Raw genomic sequence first — 18,372 nt, 5'->3', positions numbered from 1 at the left:
GGAGGAGGCATTATTCTGCCTACTGCATATGATAAAGATGGAAAAAGGCAGGGATGCCTAGGTGGCTCAGCAGTTGAGCACCTGCCTTCGGGTCAGGGCCTGGTCCCGCATCAGGCTCCCTGTGAGGAGTCTGCTTCTCCCTCTTTCTGTGTCTCTGCCTCTCTCTGTGTCTCTCATGAATAAATAAATAAATAAATAGATAATCTAAAAAAAAAAAAAAGATGGGAAAAGGCAAATGCTCCAATAGCAAGGTGCCAAAAAATGGTGGGGAAAGGGAGTGAGTAATAATACATATCACTATTTGCATTAAAAAAAAAAGCCATAAAAACCAGTAGTGGTTATTGGGGAAGGACTAGAATGAAAGGGGATGGAGTGGTCAGATGGAGATGTATTTTGTCATTATGGAAGTGTTCAAACATACACTAGAGTATGGAGAGAACTATAATGAACCCATATGCCCATCACCGTCCATTAACAATTACCACCATTTTCCCATTCTTACATCATTTGCTTTCCCTCACTTTTGGGGAAGGGGCTGCTGAGGTGTTTAAAGCAAGCCCTAGACACCAGATTATTCTAGCCTTAAAATTTTTCAGGATGAATCTCTAATAAGAGAGAGGATTTTTCAAAAATATACTGCAACACCATCATCCTCCTAAAAAAATTAACAATATTTCCTTAATACCAATATTTCCTTAGTCAATAAATATCCCCAATCGCCTACAAATTATTTTCTTTTTCTTTTTTTTTCTTTTTTTTCTTTTTTTTTTTTTTAGTAATTGATCTGATTGAAGGAGGATTCCAACCAGGTCCACATGTTGCCCTTGGTTGATATGATTCCTTAATCTTTTTCTTTTTAATCAAAGGATTTGTTTTTTAGATTTTTATTTATTTATTCATGAGAGACACAGAAAGAGAGGCAGAGACATAGGCCCAGGGAGAAGCAGGCTCCCTGCGGGGAGCCCAACACCAGACTCATCGATTCCAGGACCCCGGGATCATGACCTGGGCCGAAGGCAGACACTCAACCGCTGAACCCACCGAGGTGTCCCAGTATGACTCCTTAATCTTAATCTAGAACAATTTCCAGCAGGGACACTTCTCCCTCTCTACTCTTTTGTATTTTTATTTTTTTCAATCATGTAAATGTTAAATTTTAGATGTTAAATCATCTAAAGTAAAATGTAGAGGGAAATACCAACCTAGTGCTCTGTGGAGTTAGCTCAAGCAGTGGGGACACAAGGGTAAAGGAGATGGTTGGGGGCGGCAAAGGACCCCCAAAGTTCCAGGTGGTAGATGGAGTCAGGGAACCCAGGAGTCTGGCGTTCTGGTGGGTTTCCTTCCTTGCTCGGTAGAGGTGGGGGTGGAGGGACACCAACTACACTCTAGCCTGGAGTAACCTGAGGAAAGCCCCTGAAGCCAAAGATGATACAATCATTCTAAATATGCATGGTGGTGAGAAACCACAGGAAGTCCACCATCCACCAAACTCAGCCAAGTGTTGTACCAAAGCATACCCAGACTGGGCAACTGTGGAGACAGGCAAAGCATGAAGCATAGACACAGCCAAATGAAACTGGAACTCAGATAAATGAGTTCAGGTCCTCCCTGGCCACCAGCCACCTGCACTGTCCTATGAAACTTGCCTGTGGACTTTGAGGAACCACAGCTGGGGGGGGCAGGAGAGTGGGTAGTAATATATTTTAGCATTTGTGTGCATTTACATAAAGGACCCATAAAATCCAACTGAGAGTCAAATGAGATCCTGGATGTGGAAGGAAGAGTGGCAATTTCCCCAGTTAATATTGCTCAACAGCCAGATCTCCAAATCCCACTCCTCCCCAGTTCCCCACATTATTTCTGACTCAACAGAGGGATTGCTGCAGGATGAATAAGAGTTTGCCATGAATAGGAAAGTTATCGGAGACAAAGGAAATGAATGACAGGGTCAAAGGCAACTGGACAGGAAGGAGGCAAGCAAATTCAGAGAATTAAAAGGAATGCAAAACACTAAATCATTGTGGGATCTTGGACTGGATACTGGAACAGGAAATGGACATTAGTGGAAAAATTGGTGAGATCAGAATAAAATCTGCAGTTCAGTTAATAGTGCTATACTCATATTAAGGTCTTCGTTTTGACAAATATACCATGGTCATGTAAGAGGTTAATATTAGGGGGAAGCTGTACTATTTTGGCAAATTATCTGTAAACTCAAAGACACTCTGGAATTTAAAAAAAAAAAAAAGCTATTAAGAAAGAGAAAGGAAAAAAAAGAAAAGTAGGGCAAAATGGCTAGAGCGTATAAGGTACTGGAAGTAGGGAAATGGGTGAGAGACATCAACACAGCCAGATTGCTGGGGGGCCTCCTATATCATGCAGTGGTATCCAGACTTTACAGTCTGCAGGCAGTGGCTCTGTGGCAACATTCTCCCGCTCTGAACCCTTCTCAGGTGGACACTTGTGAAAGCTTCTTACTGCCAGGTTCACCTTAACTATAATTCACCTGTCCATACCTGCCTGAACCCACGTACTAAGGTCCCATGTCTTACACACACACACACACACACACATACACTGCCACTCCAGGAAGAGCCTGTGTCCAGCCTCTGATCCTCCTCCTGAATCTAGAACTACCACTCAGAACAGAAGTCAGCAGCCATCCCCGCTCAGTATGGTAGAGAAAAAGCAGTAAGTCTCCTAGCTCCACAGCTGTGGCAAGGGAGGTTCAGAAAGACAGGCCAAGGTGCAAATACCACCTGTGGTCATCCCCTAAGATGCAGAGAGTCAGCTTGCTCTGAGGCATGAGGCACGTTCAAGATGAGGCCACCATGAGGCATCACATGCAGCCCCTTCACCCTCCTCTCCTGTGGAGAGGCAGGTTAGCACATGTACCCTGGAGCTGGGCTGCCTGAGTTCAAATCCTGCCTCTGCTGCTTCCTAGCAAGTTAATTAACCAACTCGTGCCTCAGTTTACCTGTTTGTAAAATAAAAATCGTAAGACTATCAACCTTATGATAGCTCATCTGTGAGCTAAATGAGTTTATATAGCAGGTAGAAGAACCCCTGGCACATCATATGTGCCCACCCAAGTGTTATTCTTTGGACTATTTTTTCACTGAGTATCCCTGGAATACCTACAGTGGGTACCACAGGAGCTGATAATCTCGTTGGGGAGATTTTTATTTTTTTAAGATGCATGAAGTGTGATATGATCATGCAGGACAATGTTTGAATAGTCTAGTGGATGATTCAGAAAGAAATCTCTTTTTTTTTAAGATTTTATTTATTTATTCATAGAGACAGAGAGAGAGAGAGGCAGAGACACAGGCAGAGGGAGAAGCAGGCATCATACAGAGAGCCTGACGTGGGACTCGATCCAGGGTCTCCAGGATCACGCCCTGGGCTGCAGGCGGCGCTAAACCACTGCGCCACCAGGGCTGCCCCAGAAAGAAATCTCTACAAGAGTACAGGAAGGGGGGAGAGCAGACTGAGGTGACCAAGGGTACCAGGGAATGGGGGGGCCCCACTGTCCTCAAAGCCCAATCAGCAGCATCCAGGGGAGGAGAGGAAGATGGGCCTGGGCCTGGAGCTGGGAGCTGGGGCTGAGGATGGTGGAAGTGGGAAATTAGACATAGATGCGTAGATGCAGGAGCACACACAGTACCCCAGATGTGTAAATATCCATCAGTTAAGACAAGAGGGCTTTTGTGATGATTTTAGAACTGGAGCATTAGCTTTGCATACGTTCAATCGATACATATTTATCAAGCACCTACTGTGTGTCAGGCACTGTTCAAGTAACATGGGACACATCTGCAAACAGGGCAGTCCAAACCACCCACTCCAGTAGAGTTTAAATTCCAGCAGGAGGAAGCAGACCATAGATGGGAAAAGTCTCCCCTGTGTTAGAAGATGAAAGTGCTAAGGAAAATGGTGTAAATGCAAAGGGAGTTGGGAGGTTTGGGAGCAGGAAACATGAGCAGGAAAGAAGAAAGCAAAGCTTTAGGAGTAAGACAAAAATATATTAAATATTCATTACCTCCAACTCCTTCCCACTCCCTAGTCTCTAAACAGGACAGATCCTGAGAAATACTTGACGCTTTACTGAGCTGCGGGAGTGGAATTAGAGTATACAAACTGGAAATGCCAAGTGAGGGCTCCACCATTCCATAGGGACAGAAGGCTTGGACACAAAGGGAGGAAGAAGCTGGGGCAGGGGACAAAGGCAGGGGTGGCTGTCACAGAAAGGGAGCTTGCAGAAAGATTCATTCAGAAAGGGTTTTTAATATTTATTTATTTATTTATTTATTTATGATTTTATTTATTTATTTGAGAGAGAGCATGCACACAAGCAGGGTGGAGGGGCAGTGAGAGAGGGAGAAGCAGACTCCCTGCTGAGCAGGGATTCCCAAAGCAGGGCTCGATCCCAGGACCCTAAGATCACGCACAACCAGAGCCAACTGAACCACCCAGGCGCTCCCACAAAGGGTTTTTAGAATGGCGTGCTCTGGCCTGCAACCTCTCTCTTCTCATCCAGCGCCCCATGGCATCCTCATGAACTGCCCACTATACGTGGGTGATCCCACGTTGACTATTCGTGTTTAATGCAGTGGAAAGGTACGGCTGGAGTAGAGCAACCCAGGGCAGCCCAAGCCCAGAGACAGTGCAAGGCAATGGGTGGAGCGATGTGTGCAGAGTGGACAAGTGAAGACAGGGGGTCAGGACAAGGGTAGGACAGTTGTTTGGGCTTAGGAAGAGTTCTGAGGGCCTGGCCTACAGGGGGGGAGGAATGAAGGCTGAGAAACCCACTGGGAGCTGGAAGCAGAAGACCTGAAGCCTTGATCTTTGGCTGTAAGTCACTATCTCCTGCCTTATGCTTGTTTCCTTATCTCTAAATTGGACAACTCTGCAGTCACGGCCAGGAGTGGTACAAGAGATACTTCACATTCGTGAAGCAGGTATGGGATTGGAGGGAGAAGCGGTCACAGGTGATGTGAATTTTGGAGCTAGTGGGTGAAAAGCATGGCTTCTGGAGCAGAGAGGCCCTCAAAGTCATGAACTCTGATCTGGATATTTATTTTGAAATTCCAATTGCTTCTGTAACAAGTTACCACACATTTAGTGGCTTAACATAACACATTATTTTACAGTCCTGAAGGCCTGAAGTCTAAAATGAGTTGTTCTGGGGCACCTGGGGGCTCAGCCAGTTAAGCATCTGCCTTCAGCTCAGGTCATGATCCCCAGGTCCTGGGATTGAGCCCCACTTTGGGCTCCCTGCTTGGAGGGAGCCTGCTTCTCCCTCTCCCTCTGCTGCTCCCTCTGCTTGTGCTAGTTTTCATACTCTCTCTCTCTCTTTCTCTCTCTCTCTAGTCAAATAAATAAAATCTTTAAATGAGTTGTTCTTTCAGGTAGCTTTAGGAGAAAATCAGGTTCCTTGTTGCTGCCAGCTTCTGGAAGCAGCTGCCTGCATTCCTTGGCACATGGCCGCATATCACTCAGACCTCTGCTTCTACCTTCACATTTCCTTCTCTACCTCTGACCTACCTGTCTCTTCTCATAAGGACTCCCAGGATCACACCTGCCCCACCTGCATAATCCAGGATAACCCCTCTATCTCACAATCCTTAACTTGACCACATGCATGAAATGCCCTCTGGTGTACAAGGTGACACATCCTCACACATTTGGGGGATTGGGATGTGAAGGGCCATTAAAGGAGAAATGCCTAATAGGCCCTCGGATAACACGATGAGTTTAGAGAGAGGCAGCTCCAAAGAGAAATGATGAGAGGGAGGGAGTGCCCACGGAGAGCTGAGAGGAGAGCACATGGCAGGGAGCAAAGCTTGAGGAAGGCCCACTCCTCCAGTTTTTCCACACAGGTTTTGGGGAGCGGGTCGGGGAGGGGGGGCGCTGACCCGCCAGCAAGGGATTGGCTGCTTCGGAGAACACAGAAGTTCATCAGGTGAAGTATACCTTAGAGGAGCTCACCACCAAAAGGAGAACACACAAGAGAACATGAGGAAAGTCAAGAGTCACACGTGAGGGAGATGCAAACAAGGTAATCCACGGAGGAAAAGACCGGGGCGTTCAAGGAAGGCTTCATGAAGGGACGGCATTTGAACTTAGTAAGAGAAGCAGGGAAGAAGTTTCTAGAAGTGAAGGGAGTGAACCAACATGGTACAGCACTGGGAAGGCGGAGGGAGAACTGTCTAGAAAGAAGGGATGGTCGGCAGGGTAAAATGCTGCAGCAGCAGGAGCAGGGAGAAAGCGAACCCCCAGAATGACCCCTGGTGGGGTGGCCAGGAGGGCGTTGGGGGCCAGTGAGAGTGCGGGTCCTGCGGTTGCCTCCCGCGGCTAGAGGGATGAGCACTCCCGGGGAGATGGGTGTGGCATTAGCCCGCCTGGCCCCCGACGGTTCAAATCTTACCACCAGGGGGCGCACAAAAGCCAAAGTGGACCCGCAGCCTGAATCCGGGTTTTTCCAGAAACAGGATGCCCTGAGGGAAGGGAGGGACCGTTCCCCACTCCCAGCACCACAAAGTCTGGAAGCCCTCTCTGCCTCCATGTGATCTCTGACTCAGGGGCTTACCCAGATTTTCCCCTTCCAGCTAAAGCAAACCATATTTTTTCCATCTCTCCCCTTCCTGGTTGTCTGTAGAACTAACTGCCTGTAATAAACACACTTTGGCTCAGAGGCACCATAGATCGTCAGAATGGACGGGACCCTGCCATCTCCTAATCCAAAATGCTCGTTCTACAGGTGAGGAGCTTGATGCCCAGAGAGAGGAAGCGACTTGTCCAAAATAAACCCATGGGTCGGATCAAGAATTCAGATCTCCACACTCACATTATAGGGACTCCCTTGATTGCTTGTAATTTGGAATTTAACTATAGCCCCCTCCATTATTTCTGGAGTATAAATAGGAACAGTAATAGTAACAATAGCTAACATTTCTAGCACACTTGTGTGTCAGGCACTGTACTAAGCCGTCTCAGTGGATTACCTCATTCAATATGCACATTACCCTAAGAAGTAGTTTCTATCATAAGCTTAAATATTTACTGAACTCCTCTCACCTATGTTGGTGAAAGGGCAGGGTGGGAGGAGTAGAGGAGAGAAGAATATAAAAAGATAAAATCCTCTTTCCTTAGATTCTAGATAGGCGGCCTCTGCCTGAGAGCAGCACAATGGGACATTGTCTGATTTTTCTACCACTCCCACACGCTGCCTGCCCCCACCATCCTCAGTGGACACTAGATTAGGGTGAGTGACAAAGCACTACCAAAATTCCTCCACTTGGCCACTCTTGGTATTATGCAACACGGAGGGGAACCCTGGTCTCTCTGCTTCTCCTTACTCATCACAGTAGGCTCCCAAGAAGCATTAGAACACGTGAATGGAGTTCCCCAGAATCCAGCTCCTGCTGTTCTGGCTGGGATCTCTCCTCCCCACCAACCCCTGCCCACACACACACACACACACACAGACACACACACTGTCCTCTCTTCTGGTTTGGCTGCACTCTCTAGCCTACACCCCCTCACCCCATCCTCTTCACTCTGTCTCTCACCTGACCCATTTTAGAGCCTCCTAACTACTCTCCACATGTCCTCACCTCACCTTTTGTGTCCCATGCTCCCCTCACACTACTCAGTTGTAGGGCCCCTGACATCACGTGACACCCGTCACCTTCCATGTAATCCCTCAAAGCTCTGTGCCAAGGTCTCAACAGACAAACAATCATCCTTATCCAAGGGGCTTGCCGCCTGCACCTCCTGCCCTCCCCCCACGCAACTACCTAAAATACAGGTAGCCATCAACCTAAATCACACAGCAGATGGAACTCGCTCCCTACCTGAACCCCTCAGGGGCCCCAGACCTCAGAGTGCAAAGTGTGCGAGGGGAGGCTCCCCGTCATGTCATCAGCTGGGTCTCCACCTCTACTTCCCACGGATCTCCCCCAACTATGAGCTCCAGCCCCAAGCTTTGCCCAAGATTCTCCTGTGAAGCGACTTTTCCTTTGGCTCAGCAGCATCACTTTCCAACCTGTGCCAGAGGCCCCTCCTTTGAGCTCCCTCAGCCCCAGCTCTATCTCTGTGACCCCGAACAGTACTCTCTCCCATTGTCTGGCTGCCTGAATCCCTCCACCAGTGGACACCCAGCTCCTGCCCCTAATGATGCCCCTTATGAACAGATGCTGAACAATGTTTTTGAATGAATCAATGAGACAACCGAGAGTGGTCATAAGCATTAATATAAGAGCCACAAAGTGCGACACCCTCCATTTCTGGTGGGTGAAATTTGAGTTATGTTCTTTTTTTGCTTCTTGGTATTTTCTGATGTTTCTTGCTTTTGTAAAGGAAACTTCATTTTGAAAAAAAAAAAAGATACAAAGGGGCTTGGGGACTTCAAAAGAAGAGGGAATCGTTTCATCCTTTGGTGAGAAACAGGAAAGGAATGTTTGAGGAGCCTCATAGTTTCTACAACTGAAGAGGGTAGGGCCAGGCAGCCAGAGGGCACACACCACATGCCACAGCGAGGGCTAGGCCACGCAGAGTCAGAGTCGGGGAGCTGAGGAGGGCGGCGTGGTCCAGGTAGAGCGGTGCTGGGCACGGACACAAGACAAAGGACAGAATGCAAGATGGGCAGTTTCGCCTTGGGTCATTGAACACTGGGGAGTTACAGAAAGTTGTTGAGCTGAGGAGAGCCGAGCTCAGAACTCAGCATCCAGAGGTGTAGAGCTCAGCATCGGAGGCCAAGGGGCAAGAGGGAGGGTGCTGTGGAGTAGAGGCAAGAGCAGGAGCCGGAGCCCGGCTACAAACGCTCTCTCCCCTCCGGGCACGCACACCCCAAGGCCCCGGAGCTCTCCAGGACCACCCGACACTCCCAGCCCTGTTACTGTTGGGTAATCACATTTGAAAAATTACTCCTACAAGCCTCCAACCCCTCTTCCCACCTGGACTGCCAGCTTCTGATTCCTGCTCCCCCGCACGACGTGCGAGCAAGGGTGGGCTCCGCCAAGCAAGTTTGCAAGGAGCCGCCTCAGGGAGGGGCAAGGCCAGGCGGCGTCCCTTCACGGGCAGCTCGGAGCACGGGGTCCCCATCCCGCGGCCAGCCTGCCTTGAGTGGGGGGACTGGACCCCAGTGACCCCGAGGGAGGGCTCCCAACGTGGGGGGCTCGGGCGGGAAGCCCAGAATCCGCAAGGCCCGCACCGAAGGGCGAGGCGCCCCAGAGCTCTTAGGTGAAGGCGGGGGGAGGGGAGCCCGGAGCGATCCCGGGGCGGCTGGGAGGAGGGGTCGGGCCGGCGGGGGGGGGGGGGGCGGAGGGGGTGGGGGGCCGGGCCGGCGGGGCGGGGGGGGGCCGGGCGGGAGTCGGGAGCCCCGGAAGCCGGGCGGGAGCGGCCTGGGGGCCGGGGCGGGGCAGGTGGGGCCGGGCCGGGCCGGCCGGGGGCGGGGTCCGCGGCACATGCGCACCGCGGCGGGCGCGCGCAGCGAGGAGGGCACTTTTTAAAAGTGCAGCCCCGAGGCCCGCCCGCAGCCGCCGCCGCCGCCGCCTCGGCCCCGAGTGTGGTGCCGCTCGTCCGCCGCGTCCCGGTCCCACGCCAGCCCGGCCCAGCCAGCCCGCCCGCGCCATGCCGGTCAAAGGAGGCACCAAGTGCATCAAATACCTGCTCTTCGGCTTTAACTTCGTCTTCTGGGTGAGTGAGGGCGAGCGGCCCGCGCGCTCCTCGGCGCCACCTGTCCGTCGGGGACCTGGCCGCGCCGGGGGACGCCGAGCGGGGGACACGGGGCGCCGCGGCCGCAGCTGCGCCCTCCCCGGGGCCGGGCCGGGCGGGGCGGGGCGGGCGGGGCGCGGGGCGGGGGGGGGCGCGGACCCCGTCTCGCTGAGGCTCTGCGCTGCGGCCCGCGGCTGCCCCTCGCCTCCCAGCCCCTCCGAGTGCAGGCGGGGGAAGGCGGCGGGAGAAGCGGAGCCCCTCGGGGCGGGGGGGGCAGGACGGCTCGAGACCTGGTGGGGTCCCGCGAGGGGGCGATGCGGGCGCTGGCGGGGAGGGTTCAGCCCAGAGCTGATGGCACGTCTGCAGGACCGAGGCCTGGGACCCCGACCTGAGTGAGAGTCGGGGACCCCCTCGACGGTCGAGGAGGTGCTTGCAGGCCGGGTTCTGAGCCGCCGTGGGAAAGTCGGAACTCCCTCGAAACTACCTGAAAGACTAGCTTGTCTGGATTTTTTTTTTTTTCCCCCAAAGGCGATAAGTATCTGAAGCGGAGAGAGCTCAGAGTTGGGGAGAGGCGAGGCAGCTGCCCGTTGGCGCTTTCAGTCCTGTGTTTCTCCATTTCCGGGGGGAAGATCAGGTGCCCTCGGCCCCCTGGCAGCCCGGGCCCTCCCGCCTCGCGGACACCCCCAGGCCAGCCCACCTAGGGGCTAGGCGCGGCCTGGGAGAGTGGCGGTTCCCCCGGAGAGGACGCCAGGCCAGGCCGGGAGCTGCCCGACTCCCACTGCTGGCCGTGCTCACCCCTCTCTGCAAATGCAAAGTCTGATGGAGGCAGTGCCAAAGGGGATGCCCCCTCGGCGCCTTCTCTTGGGGGGATTAAGAGACCACCCTGAGACAGAAAGAAGCAAGGAACAGGGGACCTGTGTGTCCTGAGTCTGAGGGCCACATCCCCTGCACACAGATGGACAGTGTTTGTTCCTCTGCAGTCAGGGAGTTTGGAATGGTAGCCCAGCCCCTATGCCACCAGGGAGATGGCTCTAGAAACGGGCATGCCACCAGAGCCTTGTAACAAAAACTATACGGTACTTGCTCCCCTGGCGCTGGTCACTGGGGTCCCCAGGAACCTCGGAGCAAACCTCTTGAGATTTTAATTCTCTCTCAGGAGCTGCCAGTAAGAGACTGACCTGCCCTTGCAAGAGTCACCATACACAACACGTGTTCTAGTGAGGATGGCACATAGACGTGCCCCTGCCCAACACTTGGCCTGTTTTAAGGAACCCACCCACCCCTACCTTGCCTCAGCGGTGGGCATTCTTTCCTCCTGGTGTTCCCACAAGCAGCCAGCCAGCCAGCTCACTCCCAGGCTTGGCTTCCTCCCCTCACCAACCTCTGGCACCAGAAAAGAATGTGAGAAGGCGGATAAGCCCCACCCCACCCCTGTCCTTTGGGGAGTCTTCTTCCTCTCTCCTCCCCAGCACAATCTCACCCACCAGTCTGTTGCATCGTCCTCATCTATCTGCCTAGGCTGCATCAGGCTTTCAGGCGGGGAAGGAACCACAGACTCCCATAGGCCCTCATACCCAACCCTCCACCCCCATCTGCCCTGTGGCACAGGCAACAGTCTGTTGGGAAGTTCCAGGGCTCCTCTGGTGTCTGCTCAGTCTTTTATTGTCTCCAGCCTACCACCCCACCCATACTCAAAGCTACCCCTGCCTGGGCTAGGCGCTGCTGGTCAGCTATGTCATCTAAAACGGACATGACTGAATCTGGAAATGTTTGGGTCCAGAATTAGGAATGACTTTAGTGATCATCCAGTCCGCCCCTCGTATCCACAGTGAGGAAACGGAGAACCAAAGAGGGGCCCAGAATCACAGAGACCGAACCACACTTGAGTCCCGCCCTCTTCGGTCTCCATCATGAAATCAACAAGGGGACCTGGTAATGGGCTGGTGTTGGGGAAGGAAGCTACGTTTTTCTGAAGTAACGATTGTTCAGTAGTCCTGTGTCAAGGTCCTTGTAGAAATGATAGAATAAAGGAGATAAGGATCCACTTGTGCAGCGTTTTACAGTCTGCAAAGGCCTTTTCCAAGTCCCATGATACAAGCCAGAGCTAGAAGCATTATCCCCATGGTACTGATGACCAGGAAACTAGTCGCCAGAGAGGTAAAGTGACTTATCCAGGGACATGTGGCAGGATAGCATCAGAAGTTTGAAGGGAGGTCTTACTAGCTTAAAGTCCAGTGTACTTCCCCTCCAGCCTGCTGCCATGGTCAGCTGGGTAGAAACAAGCTCTCAAAAATATCTTTAAAGGGAACCTGGTTGGATTGTTATGATGGCACCAGTTACCTTTTTCTCCCAAGACCAGGAATTTATACACTTGGCATTTGGGATCTGATGTGGGCCTTGAAAAACAGGAGTTGTGAGGCCAGTGGCTCATGAACAAAGGATGCTGAGATGGGTGGCCTAGCAGGACCCAGAGAGAAGAAGCCTACCTCAGTGGTAGTGGGATGATCAGGATGGAAAGATGGTATACCTCTGCCCCAGCCCTGGCCTCAGCCCTATGGGACCCTGGGTGACAGCTAAACCTACCCTCTCTGGCCTCCCCAAGTAGGGCCTCTGATGCTCACAGCCAGACCAGCAACCAGTCTATTCATCCAACATCCCCACAACTCTAACTTCCTGGCTCTCCGTTGTTTCTGTATTTTCTTCTAGACTGCCCTACCTACTCCACTGCCCACGCCCCCGCTCCCAAAAAACACAGTGGAAATCTGGACAAGAACCTGAGTATTGGTCTACCTCTGTCCTCTTGTCACTTGAACACCTTGGGGAGGTGGTTTGTGTGCTCCAGACCTCAGTTTGCTGATCTGTAAAACCAACGGGTTGAAACAAATGGTCGCAAACCGTCCCTTTCGGGACTTTGCCACACAATCCAAAATCTGAGTCAGGAGATGGGAATGCACAGGGGTTGTTACCAAGACTTGTCCTCAGAGCCTGGCATCATTGGGCCTTTACCTCCGGGGCCTGATTCTTGGTCTCTCTCCTGTGAACTTCACATTTCCCTCTGTCGCCCTGGGTGGGGCTGCTCTGGATGCAGCCTCCCCATCACCAGGCTGGAGCTGGTGTCTACCCCATGGAGCTGCTGTGGGTTAAATGACAGAGTGTGTGTGATGCCCTTGGCACAGTAGCCTCGCCCCAGACACCATAAACTTCCAGCTGTGGCCGATGTTACTCCACAGCTGGAAGTACATTTAGGCAGTGGGGAGGGTGGGAGCACTTCCCAGAGGAGGGTAGAAATTGAAACCAGGGATGTAGGCAGGAATCCACACTCCACACACATCCTCCTACCCCTTCCTTTGCTCCTCTTCCTGAATCGCTGCCAGCCTCATGATCCCCACCCTACCTCCGGGATTCCCACTTCAGGACACCCTCTCCATTTTATGTGTGGTACCATGTTTTGACAGTGGGGCAGCCCCACTTATGAAAATAAGCCACAGCGCAGAGAGACCCCAAGACCTCAGGCTCTGGGGTCAGGGCAGAGGATGTCCCCAGGGAAGTGGCAGGGGCTGCTTTCTCCAGAAGCTCTTGGCCTTGGTGGTTGGGCTGAGCCAGCAGTTGGGACTGTTGCCTAAAATGGCTCTCCACCTTTAGCACACAGACAGCAGGAGCCCTGGTAAAGCTGGCCGTGTTTGTACTGAGGCCGGCAGGTCTGGGGACAGGTGGGGTGAGGCGAGGCCAGGTGTCTACATCTGCTAAGGAAAATAGGACTGCTCCCCTCCCCAGAATCTTGATGGCTTGCCCCTCACTTTGTTCTGTAATGGTTGTCAACAACAAAGCTCTGACTCCTGATTTTGTGGGGAGTGGGGTTCCTCACTCTACCCCTTTCCTTTCAGAGTGGCCCATGGCACCATTCTGGACCTTACTCTTCTGTACTCAAAGGAAGAGGCCCTGGCATTTGAACCACTTTAGTAAGCAGCCCCACGGAGGGCCTTCCTTGCCAGAGCACCCAACTCAGCTAAATGAGTCGGTCTGTGGCTTCAGACCTCAGTCGGCCTCCGCACACCCTTCTGTATTAGATGTGAATCTTCTCTGTTAGACACAGAGCTGTGTGTCCCATGTTTGACTTGTGTGTTTGTTTTCCGGTACGATTCAATTTTATAAGGAGGTGTGGCTTTGGGTCGCACCGTTTGGAATTTCATAGTTACACTATGAACCTGCAAAAGCACCTTTTCTTCTAGAAAACAGGAGCCTTAACTGTTCTTTCCTGGGTATGGGTGCACCTGGCTGTGGGTCAGGATAAGGGACCTGAGGCCATGGGTTATCGTGACTTCTGTGGCCTGTTGTCCCGTTGGTAGACAAGGAGGATTCTCAACAGACCTGTGTCCGTTCAGCCAGGAAAAGAGTGATGTTTGAGGAGGTGTGTGCTTTTGTTCTGCGTTCCCCACTCTCCAGGTGGGGGGGGGTCAGTGGGACTGCTGTTGCCCCCCCCCCTCCCCCCCCGCAGGTCTTTTCCACCACAGAGGTGCAGAAGCAGTCTTTTCCATCTCTTCCATACTTCCTTGTTCCAGGGTTTTGAAACTCTGGGTAAGAGCCTGTTGGCCCCATGTTCTCAACTCCTCGGAAATGTCCTCTGCAACGGACAGATGGAAATCAGGAGACCAGAAGGGCTAATCTCAACAATACTTTTTTTTTTTTTTTTTTAATTTATGGTTTTGAAGTCTGACTGCAGATCACTTGCCTGTTGCATTCTGTGGAAAAAGTAATGCTGGTCCCGGGACATTTTCATTTTCCATCAAGTGATGGCATGCAGCTGTGGAAAGCAGTATCCTGTCTCCAGATGAGATAATTTTATAATAATTACATCTATCCGGTAATTCCAGCTCCCCTCCTCTACTGCCCCAACCACCTCCACCACCCCGAAAAAGTACTTAGTTCTGAATAGGTTTTTAAGTACTGTGTGCCATCGTCCTAGACTCATGGACCTTAACTTACTTTTTAAGGGAATTCTACAAAATCAGTAAGACCTGCCTCCAGAAAAATGATATGCCTTTTTTTTTTTTTTTTTTGGCTTTTTTCTGAAGGCCAATGAACACCTCATATTAGTTTTTCTCTCTTGGTCTCCAGGCAGCCTCTTCTCTGTTCTGAATCCCATGTTTCAGCCATGAGCAGTGGGTTGCCTCGCCACTACCCAGAGACTGGGGGTGATTTGAGAAAAGCTAAGTTCCCTGATGATCAAGAGCAGCCTAGCCTGGAGAGCTAGCCTCCCCACCCATACTTGCTCTGACTCTCAGCTTAATCATTGCCCAAGGAGTGGCTTTGACTCTCGATTAATTTAATGAGTGTTCTGTATTTCCAGTCCACATGAAGAATCTGACTTTATGAGCTTCTAGCTAAGTTTTGCTTCTTGGGTTAGGGTTTTCCCATAGCTTGGGTGATTTGTTTTTGTTTAGGAAGAACTGAGTTCTGACTTTCCCTCCGCCTCTTTCCCTACCAAATAGAGGCTAAAATCAGCCAACCTCTCCTGGCCTTCCCCTTGAGAACTTTAGAAAGGGAGGGGGGAGGTGTGGATTGTTTAGGGATTTGGGCTCCTGAGGAGATGATATTCAGTTTGATTGAGTAGCAAGGGTAGGTGAAGCCCTCTGATGGAGAGGGGCCTGGATTCATTTGATCCTAGCAAAGATCCCTGGGTAGAGAGGTATGAGGACTATTGATTTGGAGAAAAATCAGATATCTGGGTTTTTTGGTTTTTGTTTTTGAAGATCTGAATTTATTTATTTGAGAGAGAGGGAGAGCCAGTGAGAGAGCTCTGGGAGGGATAAGCAGGCTCCCTACTGGGAGCCGGATGCAGGCCTCTTAACAGACTAAGCCACCCAGGTACCCCAGAAATCTGGGTTTTAAAGGTCCTTCTTGTTCAGTCCACATGCCGGGCATTGTACAGGGATGCTGAAACAGTGACTTTTGCTGGCTCTGTTAGGAAAGTCAGCCTTCAAAGCTTAATCATGTTACTATTATGTTCAGTGTGTATTCCAGGCTCCAGTGAACACCTCTCAGGCCATCTTCTGGTCCTACTTTCCCCACTCCCACCATATTCTAGCTCTGACTCCCTAAGACAGATAATCCCTAAGAGACCTAGAAAGCTTATTTCAAACAAATTAGCTCCTCTCCTAGTGCTGAGGAGGGCCCACCTGTTAGTATGAGAAGCTGGCATTATCCTCTGGGGGCAGGTGGCTCCCAGGACTCCATAGCCGGGGCTCTAACACAGGCTTATGGTCATGCCCTTCACTGGCAGGATGGTGCTATGGGGAAAGGGCAGAGGTTCTGGCCTTCCCCTTGGGGCCATTCCTACAGGGGACACGAGGACGGTGGCCATTGGGCAGCCAGACTTGCACCAGTAGCTAAGATGGGATGAGAAGAAGATATGTTAAGTTACTCTGGGGAATCTGTTTCCCAGAACAGTGCTTGTGTCCACACTGACTTTCTGGCCAACGCAGCAAGGGTGTGGATGAGGTTCTTGGGCCAGAGGCCAGCAGGAAGAAATGCATTTTCAGTCTATCTCTGTCTGTCTGTCTGTCTCTCTCTCAACTCTCTCAACTCTGTCTGTCATGCAGCCGGGCTCAGAGAGAGACCAGGGTCAGGTTACACCTCCAGGCCAGGTGGCCATTGCAGGTGCCTTCCCAACCTGAGAAGGTAGAGCCCTCTGCTATTCCAGGTGGGCTCTCCTGGGACCTTTAAGAATAGAAGGTACAGTTTTGAAATGAGATCAGATATGGCCGGGAAGGAGACAGGACAAAAGTACAAAATTCTGACTCTGAAATTAACGACACTGATCAAAAAGACAGTTTAGCAGAGAGAAACTGGGCTTTGCAATCATACTGTCCGGGGTTCAAGTTCTTGCTCAGCTGTTTATTTGCTACGTGATCTCAGATGAGCTGCTGCTGTGTCCAAGTCTTCCCATCTAAAAGATGGAAGTAAATATTGCCTACTTTGTGGGTCTATTGTGAAAAAGAGTACAAGTGAAATGCTGCAGGCAGGGTGTGGGACATAGCAAGTATCAAAGTGCTGGCTGCCCAGGAGCACACAGTTAACCCTCGAACAGTGCACCAATCCCCACTCACTCAAAAATCTCTTTATAACTTCTGACTTCCCAAAAACTTAACTACTGATAGCCTACTGTTGACCAGAAGCCTTACCAATAACATAAACTGTCAATTAACACATACTCTGTATACTGTATTATATGCTACATTTTTACAATAAAGCAATCCAGAGAAATAAAAATGTTATTAAGAAAATCATAAGAGAAAACACATTTACAGGACTGTACTAAATTTATCCCCAAAATCTGCATATAAGTTGAAACCCGCCTTGTGCAAATGGCAGCTATAATTAAGAGACCTGAAATGAAGACAGAGATCATGGCAAAGGGATACGATAGATTATAGGTTGGACACAGCAGTTGGGAGACCTCAGCTCTTGCCCCTCCCCTGGCTTTGTGCTCAGAACACCCCATGATGGGGAAGGAGGGCCATTGAACTGAGCCGTGCTGGCTGTGCCTATTGCGAACACTGCCAATCCACACACCACATGGCATTGCTTAAAAGATATAAACAAAGGGGCATCTCCCACCACTCAGGGCCATGCAAGCAAGTGGTAACCAATCCCACAGATGGAATGAAAGCTAGCTGGTCCACATGGCTAAAGTGTATAAACAAAAGAGATAGAGAAAGCGTGTGTGTGTGTGTATGTGTGTGTGTATGTGTGTGTGTGTGTGTTTGTAATCGCCAGGCATCTTAGGCATACACAATGGAAAACAAATGTGTGGTATTCTGGAATTTAAAGGAAAACATCCCCAAAACAATCCCCCACATCAGATGATTTTGGTTAAGATCAAAATGCCTGTTTTCAGCAGAAAACAGATTTATGGGCTGGCTGATGTGTGCTCCATGTCTGGCAAGCAGGCCATGGAAACTTGCAATGAGTTTTCTTGTTTAGAAAGAGGTTATCTTGGGCAGAGGCCCTCCCTCTGGATCCTTCATCCCCAAACTACTTAATTCTAACATACCATATTAGCTAAAACTTTTCTCCTCTCTTGGTCAGAATAAGGGCTCTGGTGTTTTTTTTTTTTTTTTTTTTAAATTTTTATTTATTTATGATAGTCACACAGAGAGAGAGAGAGGCAGAGACACAGGCAGAGGGAGAAGCAGGCTCCATGCACCGGGAGCCCGACGTGGGATTCGATCCCGGGTCTTCAGGATCGCGCCCTGGGCCAAAGGCAGGCGCCAAACCGCTGCGCCACCCAGGGATCCCAGGGCTCTGGTTTTTAAATGATGCTGACTTTGTCTTTGGAAGGGAGGATTTCTCAACTCTTGAACTTGTTCAGACCAGGTCGCGGCCTCATTACCATAAAGGTGTGCTGAAAAAAAGCTTACAAGGCCCTTCATCCCTTGCCACACCCCAGAGAGGGGACCTCGCTAGCTCCCTTCCACCAAGAATGTGACAGGCAGTCAAATAACTGACCTCTGTGTGGCCAGTGCTATGCATGTGACAGAAGGAGAGAGCTGATGGCTAAGTTGCTCCATACCTGCTCTGTGACCTTGGGTAAGTTATTTTACCTCTCTGAGACCATTTCCTCATCTCCAACTGGGATGATCATAACTATTT

The 18,372-nt window shown here is 50.9% G+C and overlaps 1 protein-coding gene and 1 long non-coding RNA gene across 5 annotated transcripts in view; one reads left to right on the top strand and one right to left on the bottom strand.

Annotated features, from left to right (window-relative positions):
* LOC112669076 (uncharacterized) overlaps positions 1-11,108 on the bottom strand; it is a 50,907-nt gene extending 39,799 nt beyond the window's left edge. For all 4 annotated transcript variants that reach the window (XR_007406352.1, XR_007406353.1, XR_007406350.1 and 1 more), the window contains exon 1: positions 11,007-11,108. This is a non-coding gene — a long non-coding RNA (uncharacterized LOC112669076). The remainder of the gene's footprint in view (positions 1-11,006) is intronic.
* CD9 (CD9 molecule) overlaps positions 9,523-18,372 on the top strand; it is a 31,394-nt gene continuing 22,544 nt past the window's right edge. The window contains exon 1 of the mRNA XM_025461924.3: positions 9,523-9,702. Coding sequence (XP_025317709.1) covers positions 9,637-9,702 — 66 coding nt within the window. The 5' untranslated portion in view covers positions 9,523-9,636. The remainder of the gene's footprint in view (positions 9,703-18,372) is intronic.

This window comes from Canis lupus, chromosome 27 (assembly GCF_003254725.2).
Source record: "Canis lupus dingo isolate Sandy chromosome 27, ASM325472v2, whole genome shotgun sequence".
Classification (NCBI taxonomy): Eukaryota; Metazoa; Chordata; class Mammalia; order Carnivora; family Canidae; genus Canis; species Canis lupus.
This window is presented reverse-complemented; position numbering and strand designations above follow the sequence as displayed.